Below are 12,780 nucleotides of genomic sequence, written 5' to 3' on the forward strand. Positions count from 1 at the left end.
TCAAGTGATTTGTTTAATACCCTACTAGTATACTTTTTCATGATATTCTAATATTTAGAGATAGGATATTTGAGTTTTCTTAAGCTGTAAGCCATAATCAGCAATATTAAAAGAATAAAAGGCTTGCAATATTTCAGTTGATTTGTAATGAATCCAGAATGCATGACATTTTTGTTTTTTTAATTGCATTACAGAAAATAAAGAACTTTATCACAATATTCTAATTTTCTGAGACAGTCCTGTATATTAAAATAAAAAATAAAATGGAAAATAAAAAATAAGCTAGAATGGGCACTAGGTAGAGCGCATACCTTCGCATATCACAAGATTGGGCGTTGAATTATGAACATTTTGGCATTAGTTGCATGCCAATTGGATACAAATTGACGATGTTGACCTTTTCATGACCTTGACTTTGACCTTTGACCCGATCGATCCCAAAATCTAATCAAAAGGTCCCCGGATAATAACCAATCATCCCACCACATTTCATGCGATTCGGTTTAATACTTTTTGACTTATGCGAATAACACGCATGCATACAAATACACGGCGATCAAAACATAACCTTCCGCATTTTCAATGCGAAGGTAATAAATTAAAAACCAAATAAATTAAAAACAGACAACTAAATTAGGGGAACCAAAGTTCTGCATAAAAACACTAGATCACTTAAAAGCTGTTCTATAAAAATGGGTTTTAAGAAGTGATTTAAAAGAAGTTACTGATTCTGCAAACCTTATCCCCTCCGGTCCGTCGATCCAAAGTCGAGGGGCTCTAACAGCAAAAGCACGGTCACCCTTTGATTTAAGCCTCAACTCTGGAACGTACCAATAGAGGAGTACTCGCCGTCACACCGCCGTGGACAAGCAGACAAGCGATGTCGGAACCACCAGCACAACCGCTATGATACGCCGTGATAATTGCTGCCCTCCTGTCCGCAGTGCAAATACATGTGGAATCGGTGGGCAAACACATTAATATGGAAATGTCTACATTCATTTGGAGCACGGTCTAAATTATTCAATAATTAAGCCACTGCAAATTTACACAAACTTTCCCTCCGGATCACTGGAAAGAAAAGCGAGGAGCTCTAACAGTCATGCGGAGGGATTTGAAGGCACAACTTTCCATTTGGGTGGATGTACTTTGATATGTACATGATTGCGCGGCCTTAGATTTGGCCACGTCAGCTATTCTAGCATTCGCTAATATCAGCTAACGCTAGCATTAGCCCACAACGAGTGAAACCTGCAGAGGCCAAAATACAGCTGACAAATTAAATATAGTCGATTTAAATAACTTACGTCAAGAGATTCAGGAAAAAAATACTTCTCCCACAAGTCTTTAGCACACTGAACATGAGTGCATTACTCAAATGACATTAGTCAAATCTGCAGGATTCTGAAATATTAGTAAAGTAAACTCAAGAACTTTTTTGAATGTAACCTTTAACCCTCCTGTTACCTGAGGGTCAATTTGACCCCATTCAATGTTTAACCCTCCTGTTACCTTTATATTTACTGACATATTTTACCCTCGGGGTCAATTTGACCCCAGCAATTAAAACCTCCAGAAAATTATTAGAATTAATATTGTTTTCCAAGTTTAAGTGTGAGGTACTTTATGTTTGTTTGTTGACTACCTAAATAGCCTTTTAAATATATGAAAAAGTTGATATTTCTTATATGTTTGACACAGTGAAAAACAGCCTGGGGTCAAATTGACCCCAAAGAACACCGACATTAAACATTGAATGGGGTCAAATTGACCCTAAAGGTAACAGGAGGGTTAACTTGAGATGTATAACATTATACAGTATCTACAGTCTTTTCATTCTCCCTCAGCGTGTGTGTGACACAGACAGAGGGGAGAAAAAGAAGGGGTGACGGAGAATAGGCGGAGTCTGTGAACGTGTGTGGCCCTTTGTGTCGTCTGATAGGCTTGACTTCTCGTCGCTTGGATTTGGAGTTTCGAATGGCGGCGTGTTTGAAGTTGTGTGTTTGCGTGTCCCTCTGTGCATCGCTCTGATCCCGGGCGTGTTTGTGTCCGTGCCAAAGCACGCAGGACCGTGTCAACTCGTGTGACCGCGGACGTCTTTTCAAAGGCCCTTCACAGATCTGCGTGCGGCCCTTTGATCAGGCGCTCATGACTCGCCTCCTCTCGGCGGCCCTCGAGAAGGAGAGACGAGGCCGGTTGGACACGGATGAGAGTGTAGATTTGACTCACACGGTCGCATGCACGCACAAACATGTGAAGCATCCACACACATCGATGCCGATGTTCGTGCACGCGTGTGTTACTGTAATTTTTGGACGCATCAAACGAAGTTAGAAAGTACTTTAACCCTCCTGTTACCTTTAGGGTCAATTTGACCCCATTCAATGTTTAATGTCGGTGTTCTTTGGGGTCAATTTGACCCCAGGCTGTTTTTCACTGTGTCAAACATATAAGAAATATCAACTTTTTAATATATTTAAAGGGCTATTTAGGTAGTCAACAAACAAACATAAAGTACCTCACACTTAAACTTGGGAAACAATATTAATTCTAATCATTTTCTGGAGGTTTTAATTGCTGGGGTCAAATTGACCCCGAGGGTAAAATATGTTAGTAAATGTGAAGGTAACAGGAGGGTTAAATAATCAATATCTGTAAAGAGCTTGTTTTGAGTGGAGTAAGAAAGATTTTAGTAAATGTCGTCACCCTCTCAAGTATTGTAATACAACATTGTGTGTGTGTGTGTGTGTGTGTGTGTGTGTGTGTGTGTGTGTGTGCCTTTGTGTATGTCTCTAGCAAAGCTAAGCTACCAATTCACGTTTATTTTGAAATAGATTTGTTTTGATATTTCTTGTTTTTCGTGCGTCTCTTGACGCTTTTGAGCGGACATCAGTTTGGATTTAAATGCATCTCAGGTGAGGTCTAATACTGAGTGGCGTCACCGCGCGGCCAGACTGTAGACCAGACACTGAATTGATCTGACAATAGAACGGATCAGTGTCGCGGCGAGGCAGTCAGAAGGCAGAGCGTAATCCCCCCTGTCAAGTCTCCGTCTCGTCAATATTCAAATCCAGCCGGCTGTCCAATGGCTGTCAGTTACAATCTCCCTCTGGCTCACGGCCCAGAGCAGGCACATATCCAAATCCAATTGGATGTTTGCTTCTCAATGGAAATTGAGTAAGAGATGACCCCCTTGCCCTGTATTGTGAACTTGTCAGTTAGCCCAACTGAACTAGATTCTAATGTAAAACGTCCACTTCCAACGAACAGCTAATTTATGTGATTCCATTTTCTTTATGTACATACGTGGCTTCTCGTTTTTCTTTTAATTAGTCCCAAACTGCTATCTGGCCTCCTCTACTTGCTATGATTGGTGATGATTGGCGTGCTAAATTGAGACCTGCAGGGACAACTTTATTCCCACGCACTCTACAATAAATGAGATATTATGGACACATGGTCATCCACTGAGCTCACCTTTCATCATCACCTTGAAACAATAACCTCAAACTCTGACATCAGCAACAAGCAGCTGCTTTTAAAACGTGTGATCAAGTTGAAAAGGTTTTTCCAGGATGCGTTCAAGGAGGCGTTCAAGGACTGCTCACAAAATACATAAAAGATCAACTTGTTGCTGTTGCCAGAGACATGAGGGTCAATGTTTGTTTTGTTTGTTTGTATTTTTTAATTCAGTCAATCAAATTAAATACAATAATATCCTATATAATATACAAAAGAGAAAGACTGAAAAGGTATAGGTAGAAGCAAAAAAATGCTTATAAATTCCTATCCTAAATTGAAATCAAAATAAATCAGAAAATTAATATAAAATAAAGAAGAAGAAAAATAAAAAAATATTTTTTTTTAAATATATACTACCACATACATCTTCCATATTAATACGTTTTTAATTACATTTATAACTCTCAAGAATTGTTTTATAAATAATTCCCTTGAAAACCAAAAAGGAGTTCACCATTCTTACATCCATTTCAACATTATTCCATAATTGGACTCCTACAACAGAAATACATCTTCTTTTAACATTTTTCTTTTAATGTGAGTGTCTCAGCCAGCGGGAATCTCTTGTCCGTTGTAAACCTGTTTTGTGAACTGCTGAGAAGAGTTTATTCTGAGCAAAGAATCTTGTCTAATTCATCGTTCTCTACAATCCCAGGTTCCAACCCCAAATGAGACGGTTGCTGACAAGACAACCAATCAGAACGATGTCCGTGAACTAAAATGACCCTGACTCCAAAGGTCTCAAGCTGAAAGTGGTTCTCACACGGGTGAAAATTATCGGGGACATTTAACCATAGTCTCTCTCTCTCTCTCTCTCTCTCTCACTCTCTTGTTCTGTCCCCTCTTCCTGTTACTGTGACACATGTCGCCCTGGCACGCATGGAAAGGCCCGACCTTTGGAAAGTTTAGCACTTTAAATATTTAGGCTCGGGTTATGATGGATCCTCCAGGCCCCCGCGGCAATGTGCGAAGCCTCTGATTAGGCCGCTGTCAGAGTCATTTAGCCGAGTGTCTGGCTGCCGGTGGCGCTCTCTGCTTGACAGGCGAGCCTTTTAAACAAACAGCGGTCCCAGTGGCAGAGCGGGCCGGGCACCCGACACTCTGAGAGAAACCACTCAGCCCACTGACAGCTGCGGAGGAAACCGCCGGCCAGCGTCTCTCGTGATCTCTCGGGCACTTTGTCTTCCTGCTCGCTCCCTTTCTTTCACAGTCTATCCTTCTGCTTCTGCTTCTGTTTCATGCTGTCCTCTTCCCTTTGTTCCGCATGTCAATAGTGTCATCATCAGAGTCCACATCTCCTCTTTGTTATGTTCTGCTGAAGTCAAACTTCAAGTTCCCCCGTGGCGCGGTGTGAGTGAGATTCAGTCAGTAAGTTGATCGCCGGTCGATCTCTGCGCACGACTCATGCTCTTAATTTGTCAAACGTCGCTTCTCGTTATTGGTTATATGGAAAAGTCTGATGGCTTTCATTACAAATTAGAGGAGGGGTCAAATACTCAGGGGTAAGATTTGGATTTTGAGGGGATTGCCAATACAGATGCAGGGTGGTGTATACACACTTACAAGTAAAAGATCATTAAGGGGGTGCCGGGGCTGTTTTTTGTTGTTGTCTTTTTTTTGTTTTTTATTGTTGTAGGTTTTTTTTTTTTTTTTTGGAGGGGGGAGGGTATATGTGTGTGTGTGTATAAATGTGTGTGTATGTATGCGTGTGTATATGCATGTGTGTATATGTATGTGTGTGTGTGTGTATTGGTGTAGGGGTATGTATATTGGTGTATATATTTATGTTTATGTATGACATTTTTGTACTTGTTTTTTGTTTATATCACTAAACATATAATAAATCTAAGTGAAAAAAAACAAAAAAAACATCGCTTCTCGTTATTATCTGAAAATCAGCAGAGATGCTCTCTGTCGTGCGCCCGCATCGCCCCGCGATTAGGACGGCTTACGTCGACGTTCACGTGGAAATACATCCGAGCCTTTTCATCTCTCTCTGAGACAATCTCCCGTGGCATCAATCCTGTAAATATACGAGTCTTAATATGTGTGTCCTATTCTGTATTCAGAGGAAGAGCCAAGTCAGCAGCTCCAGTATTAATGCATGAGAGATGAGCAGAGCCCATAAGAATTAAAGGGTAAGACTCCCCTTATTAAGATGTAAATTCCGGGGGAAAACTTGCCAAAATGAGGATACAGTGAAGTTATTGTCAACTTTAGCCTACTTATGCATTTCTAATTTTCATTGTTGTTGTGTTAAAATGGTTGAAATTAGACACACACAGCAAAGCACCCTCTGGTTTTTTTCTGCTCATTTTCAGCATGAGATCAACCAATCTCAAAGAATATGCAACCTATACTTTACAGAACAATTTACACTTTTGGCAACATTATCCAGTGACAGTATACATGGCAACTATCGTGGTAATTCAATCTCTGTCTGTGTCTGCTCCTGCTTCTTTTTCTCCCTCTACCTCTTTCTCATTTCAAATTTGCACTTAACACCTTCCTGGGGAAAGGCTTCTCATTCATCAACGGTGTTTGTCCCGGTGACAAGCAGGGCGCCTCCTGCATATCAATATCAGCTAAGACAATGCTGAGCCTGTAACCTTCAGCTAAATGTCATTCTGCTTAATCCTATTTGAAAATTAAACATTGAAAAACCTTTAGCGTACCTTCCTGTCTTCCTTCCTCTCTCGCTCCCTCCTTCATTGGTCACCGTTCCCGAAGCTGTCGGCTCTCTCTCGCTCCCTTCCTGCTCTTGTTTTGTACACTGTGTGACATTTGTATTGTTTTGCTTGTGTGAGTGTTTGTATCCAATAATGGTTATTTAGTAGAACTAATTTTAATTTGATGTCACTGAAAAAATAATATAGGGGCAATTTGTCTGCCCCAAGTCGTCATCAGCAGACTTAACTACTTCTCCTTTGTACTGTCTTTTTTTTTAAGACAGACCGCTCACTCTGTGAAGGATATTAAGAACGAGATCCAGACTGACGCAAAAATTACCCAGAACAACGGAGAAAGTAATGACAAAAGTTGTATGCAAAGGGAGAAAACCTTTTTGTCAAGTCTGCAAATCTGCATATATATATCTGCATATTTACATAAACAGATCCTCCCCTTCCAGACAGTAATTACTCCACTGACAGCGGTTGGGAGGCAGAGACAGAGGATGTCTGATTTGTCCAGATACACACTGTGACAGAGGCTGAAACTTCATCAAAGTGCTCGACACCGAGAGGCCCGCCTCTTAGTATGCATGAAACACACGCGTGATGTACTTGGCGTTTTACCCCCTCTTCTCTTCCTCCTTATGCTTTACACACACACACACACTCTCAGAGCTTTATGGTTCATGTTTGAAGATACAGTGAGAAATCGGAGGGGAGGGAGGGTGGGATAAAAGGAGACGCCAAGATTGCAATGAAAATGCAATCATTTGCAGTCGGACAGTCGGATATAATTCTCCTGGAGGAGGCGTAATGCGGCAGCTCAAAGGCGGCCTTCAGCCAGCTCTCCATGTGGATTTGATTGACCGCAGTCACTCGTAAAGAGATTCCATTGAAATACTCAGAGCGAATTGCAATGTGACTTCCCTTGATGTCTTCATCTTGAAGGCCTCCGTTCACTTGTGAGCTTGAGGAATTAAAGAAGGTGATGGAGATGCATACTGTATATGCAGTGAAACACGACAGGGAAGTAAGAAGATATGAGGAGGATTTCCTCCATGATAAATAACAAGTGACCGGGACTGGGTTGGTTCAACAGTTGTTATGGCAGGACTTAGCCACAGTAAGTAGGGTGAAAGGGGAAAACACACACATACACTACCGTTCAAAAGTTTGGGGTCACTTAGAAATGTCTTTATTTTTCAAAGAAAAGCACTGTTCTTTCAATAAAGATAACATTAAATTAATCAAAAATACCCTCTATACATTGTTAATGTGGTAAATGACTATTCTAGGTGGAAACGTCTGGTTTCTAATTAAATATCTCCATAGGTGTACAGAGGCCCATTTCCACAACTATCACTCCAGTGTTCTAATGGTACATTGTGTTTGCTAATCGCCTTAGAAGACTAATGTCTGATTAGAAAACCTGTGCAATTATGTTAGCACAGCTGAAAACAGTTTTGCTGGTGATATAAGCGATACAACTGGCCTTCCTTTGAGCTTGAAGTTTGTAGAACAAAATTAATACTTCAAATATTAATCATTATTTCTAACCTTGTCAATGTCTTGACTATATGTTCTATGAAATGTTCAATTCATTTGATAAATAAAAGTGAGTTTTCATGGAAGACACAAAATTGTCTGGGTGACCCCAAACTTTTGAACGGTAGTGTACTTCTTTCACTTTTTTCTGTTTTAATGTTCTCTAAAACATCCCTTGAGATTGTAAATGTGTGTTTGCATGACTGCAAAACTGTGAGTTTCATAGTGTGTCACATCAGCATTGACTACTGTCAGGCACGTGCACAGAAATGTTAGGGGGCAGGTGCTCAAACCAAAAAAAAGGGCACCCATCGCCAAAATGATTTATCTCCTGTAACTTGAAGTTATCAAGTAATTGTTTTCCACGCAACACCTGAAACACATTGTGACGTGAGAAGACATGAGAGCTAAACAAAATGACAAGTTTTCTTTTAACAATTACAATTCATTTTCATTTACAAAATGATAGGAGCGAAACATGGCATATAATAAACGCGCAAAGTGGAGGAGGGAGGGGTGCGGCGGGGGATGCATGTTGAGGGCGAAATTCTCACAAGAACTCAAATAAAAGCCCCGTCAGATATCAAAACACATTTTGGGGGAATTGATGACAGAGAGAGCAAGTTTTATTCTTAAATGCTTATTAATGAAGAAAAAAAATGTGTCTCCAGCAGAAAGGGGCACTTTTCTCATCCAGGGCAAAAGGGGAGGAGCTTGAGCACCACTAGGGGTCTACCTGTGAACGTGCCTGACTACTTCCATACTGACCCAAGCCCAGTTGCGGGCGTGTGGGTCATTTCTTTGTACTGTGTGACACACAGATGGAGGCGGGATCCAGGCACACAATCTTCAAACACCAACACGACTTGTAGGGGACACATTTAACAAAAACTGCTTATGTTCTGTCTCCAGGTGGGAGATGCAGGAGGATGCAGAGCTGGAAGATGGAGAGAAATGCATGGTCGAGGAACTTCAGAACGCTTCTTTAGTTTGCTGCTGCGGCTCACAGGACCGTCCCGATGAGACGCCGGCAGAGCCGACCCAGGGGGAAACTCAAGCGTCTGACAAAACAGCCGCCCAATAGCAGTCCACGCAGTCGGAATGTTTACCATCTTGTGAATGTTTCTTGAAATACTCACTTGCAGCTCGAAAGGTAGTAGAGTAATAGTGCGTGCGTGTCTGTGTGTGCACATTTGTGAGTGTAATTGGGTCTGTACATGCACCGTGTGCAGCAGGTTTGCATCTATGTGTGTGTGTGTGTGCATGAAAACATGAGTGAGAGAGCGGACGAGAAACTGGAACAATAAAAAAAGTGAGGGAGACTCTCGCTCACTCTTTAAACACACGTCTCAGACAAACTCGCGGCGCCTTTCCGTGCTGCATCAGACGCATTTCATCTTTTTGTTGCACATCTCCAGAAATCAGTTCTGGGAAATGGAGGAACTGGATTTGTTTGCCTGGGACAAGATGGGACCGTGTGATCGTTGTCGGTCGTTGAAGTGTTGTGTGTGTGTGTAAAGACGTTGGTGTCAGCATATACTTTCTCCTGGTTCCTGGAAGCAAACATCGAGTCTTACAGTTGGAAACAAGATGATGTATGTTTTGATTATAGCGTGTCCCAAAAAGCTGCCCTACTATGTCATATCAGTCTCTGTTTTGTGCAAACTGAGAAAACATGTATTTTACGTGTTATACGATTGCCGAGTCTATTTTTTTCAAGTTTGTAATTCATGAGATGGAATGTTTTAGATTTAAACATGAAAATAAAATGATATTCTTACCATTGAACATGCTGCTTGGGTTCGTCAAAGTGTGTGATCTCTGTGCAGTCAATAATGTTTGATGATTATGAGGTTAGCGTTACCTTTATTTAAGACGTACATCAGAAGTTCTTTCGGGTTATATTTAATGTTCAAATCAGGCTTGAACAAAGCAAATGGTGCTTTTCACCAAATATAAAACTAGAACGGGCACTCGGTAGAGCGCATACATTCGCATTTCACAAGATTGGGCATTGAATTATGAACATTTTGGCATGAGTTGCATGTCAATTGGATAAAAATTGACCGTGCTTATATGGTAAAAATAAGATGTTGACCTTTTCATGACCTTGACCTTGACCTTTGACCCGATTGATCCCAAAATCTAATCAAATGGTCCCCGGATAATAACCAATCATCCCACCGAATTTTATGCGATTCGGTTTAATACTTTTTGTGTTATGCGAATAACACGCATACAAATAAATAAATACACGGCGATAAAAACATAACCTTCCGCATTTTCAATGCGAAGGTAATAATTCCAGTTGACAGAGGCACACCCTGAGCGGTTCCTCCGAGAGCAGCAACACGTTTCCTGCTTCAGAGAGAGAGAGATGATCCTTTCCTTAACTAGAGTTGTCATGCGAATGGAGCTCGATTGCAATCGCCAAACCACTTAGAGAATACAAAAGACGACAAAATATTCCACAACTAAATTCTGCCTCTGGCTAAAAGTGAAAAGGCGAGATGAAAGCAACAGGAGTCTATGTAAATGTATTATATTTGACAACAATAACACTGTTTTTATTTTGGTGTAGTAGAAAAAAGAATGTGGCTAACCAAACTAATTTCGGTAAAATAAATGCTTTGATATCTTTCCTTCTCCCTCCTAGAGGATGCGCCTGTGTTACCGGGGTTATCATTTGTATTTCCACTGGGCGATAGGTTCACAAGACAATGGAGATAAAGTGAAATCAGAGGAGTCAAAATAATGTGTTTATCATGCATGAATATGTCACGCATGATGAGTTCTGGGACTTTAAAATGTTCATGTAGGTTTTATAATCCCCACTTGAATACTGTATAATATTATTCAATGTATTCTTTGTGATAAATCATTTTGGGTAATGATTCGTTGTGAATTATCCTGTCAAATGTCCTGACAGTTGTCTTGTGAACCTATCGCCCAGTGGAAATACAAATGACACAGTCATTTATGTAACAGTAAAATGAAGCACAGATATAGAAATAATTAATCTAGAGTACCTGCTATAACACTATAGGAATAAATGTGTGTTATTTCTTCAAAAAGCACATCAAGTCAACCTAACCTTAGGGGCCTACAATTTAAATGAATGTGTTCTCTTCTGTGAGCAGACCAATATCTTTCTCCAATATGTTTGAGATGGATATCAATTATTTGAAAAAACCCAGTGAATGGAGTAGTTTGTGGTTTTGAAAGTCTTTTTCTTAGTTTCTCAAGTTGAGTCTGAAGAAATCAAATGTGTAACTGGTTTAAGTTACAAGATTGACAAAAAGCATCGCATCATATGTGAGAAGCAGGAATGTGGACCCAAGTCCACATTCCTGCTTTCGGTGCTGCATTGAGTGTGTAAGCAAAAAGCATCTCCTTTATCTTGTCAAACACAGCGGATATCAATGCCACAATATGTCATCTCTGTTTCTTATTTGGGTCTCCCATCGGAGCATTTCCTGCGCTCTGCTTGAGGAAACAGGGTAGCTCAGCTCCCCTGAGAGACAGTTCCAACTTCTAGAGGCCGTCCAGAAGTAGGGCATGCAGCTTTTCTGTTAAACCGGGAGTCTATTTCTGTAAGTTAAAAAAAGCATGCCATAAAGTACAGTTGCAGGTGCTTGATACAGGTGGACAGAGTGGTGCAGGTGGATTTTGGTAAGTCACCTGTGGCACAGTGTCAGTGAGTCTGGCAGGTCTAGTTTCAATCATAAAACCAACCAAATATTATTTTCTTTGCTGACAGTTTTGTAAGAACCGTCCTGAACAGAGCCACCGCAACAGCTTCTCCCGAGAGAAATGAATCACTATTCTCTTTTATTGTGATGTTAAAACAAATAATGTTGTATCTTTCGCCTATTTTAAGGATGTACACCAAGGCCCTCTTCCTCTTCAGTAATCACACATGAGAGAATTCTCATCTAAACAATTACCTGGGCCGGGGGGAGTATTTAGAGCCTTTATAAAGCCAGAAATAAAAGCACAACGTCTCACGTCCTGCATTCTTAATCTAATCATAATAGTAAAAAAAAAAAGATCGGCAATACTTCACGTTACTGGAACATGTACATATTGTTAATTATTAATCACCTTTCTTTACTGTTAATAAACTCTGAAACATTGGCAACTTCTCTATTACAGTATTGATTGTTGGACATGCGATGAGGAAAAGGCGTTTAGCTTCCTACCTCTCCTGCACTAGCTCTTGTTTATATGGATTTATGTATAGCAGTAGTAAACCTGGATTGTATGTATGTGACTCTTTGGCTACTTATCATATATTTTGTAATAATTGTATTATTCTATATACAAAAAAATAATGAAGTAAATAGAATTATTTACTATATTTCTTTGTATTTTCAAAAGTGAATGGCGAGTAGTACAACACATTCTACCTATTACGAACATTTGAACAACTATACATGGGGTGGTGTGATCTAAAAAAATTGATTATATTTAATAAGATAATAGTGTTTTACATGTACAATATTTATATACAAAATAAAAGTATCCTGTAAGGTTAGCTGTGAAATAAATGTAGTGAACTAAAAGTACAAAGTGGCATTAAATGAAGAAAATCAACTAATGTACCTGTATCTTTAACTTGTCTTTAGCTATGTACTTAGGTACATTGCACCATTAAAAAGTATATTCTAGACAAAGCTGGGTGGTAGAAATCTCAACACGGGAGAAAACTACTACTTTACTTTATTACTTTATTCCCCCCCCTGTATATTTAGTATTATGATATGATATGATATGCCCTTATTCGTCCCACAGTGGGGACATTTCAAACATTAGTATTAGTATTTAGTTTTTACTATTGTGTTCTGTGTTTTATATTTATTTTCATTGCTGTGATTTTTGAAATGTCCCCACTGTGGGGCAAATAAACAAACATCATATCACATATAAAACAGCTGTATAAACGTGAGCAGCTGCTGTGCTACTGTCTCTTTAAATATCCCTTCCAGTCCGTTGCCCCGGTAACCCGGAAGCTTCACGTTCCCCACGCTCCTCGCAGCTC

The 12,780-nt window shown here is 40.1% G+C and overlaps 1 protein-coding gene across 6 annotated transcripts in view; it reads left to right on the plus strand.

The window, feature by feature from the left end:
* kiaa0825 (KIAA0825 ortholog) overlaps nt 1-9,527 on the plus strand; it is a 134,157-nt gene extending 124,630 nt beyond the window's left edge. For 5 of the 6 annotated variants that reach the window (XM_056419680.1, XM_056419682.1, XM_056419683.1 and 2 more), the window contains exon 23: nt 8,652-9,527. In XM_056419680.1, coding sequence (XP_056275655.1) covers nt 8,652-8,823 — 172 coding nt within the window. In that variant the 3' untranslated portion in view covers nt 8,824-9,527. Of the gene's footprint in view, nt 1-5,591; nt 5,663-8,651 lie in introns of those variants that run through there. The other variant, XM_056419686.1, reaches the window with a different exon arrangement.
* Nucleotides 9,528-12,780: the final 3,253 nt, after the last annotated feature.

Source organism: Pseudoliparis swirei, chromosome 7 (assembly GCF_029220125.1).
Source record: "Pseudoliparis swirei isolate HS2019 ecotype Mariana Trench chromosome 7, NWPU_hadal_v1, whole genome shotgun sequence".
Classification (NCBI taxonomy): domain Eukaryota; kingdom Metazoa; phylum Chordata; class Actinopteri; order Perciformes; family Liparidae; genus Pseudoliparis; species Pseudoliparis swirei.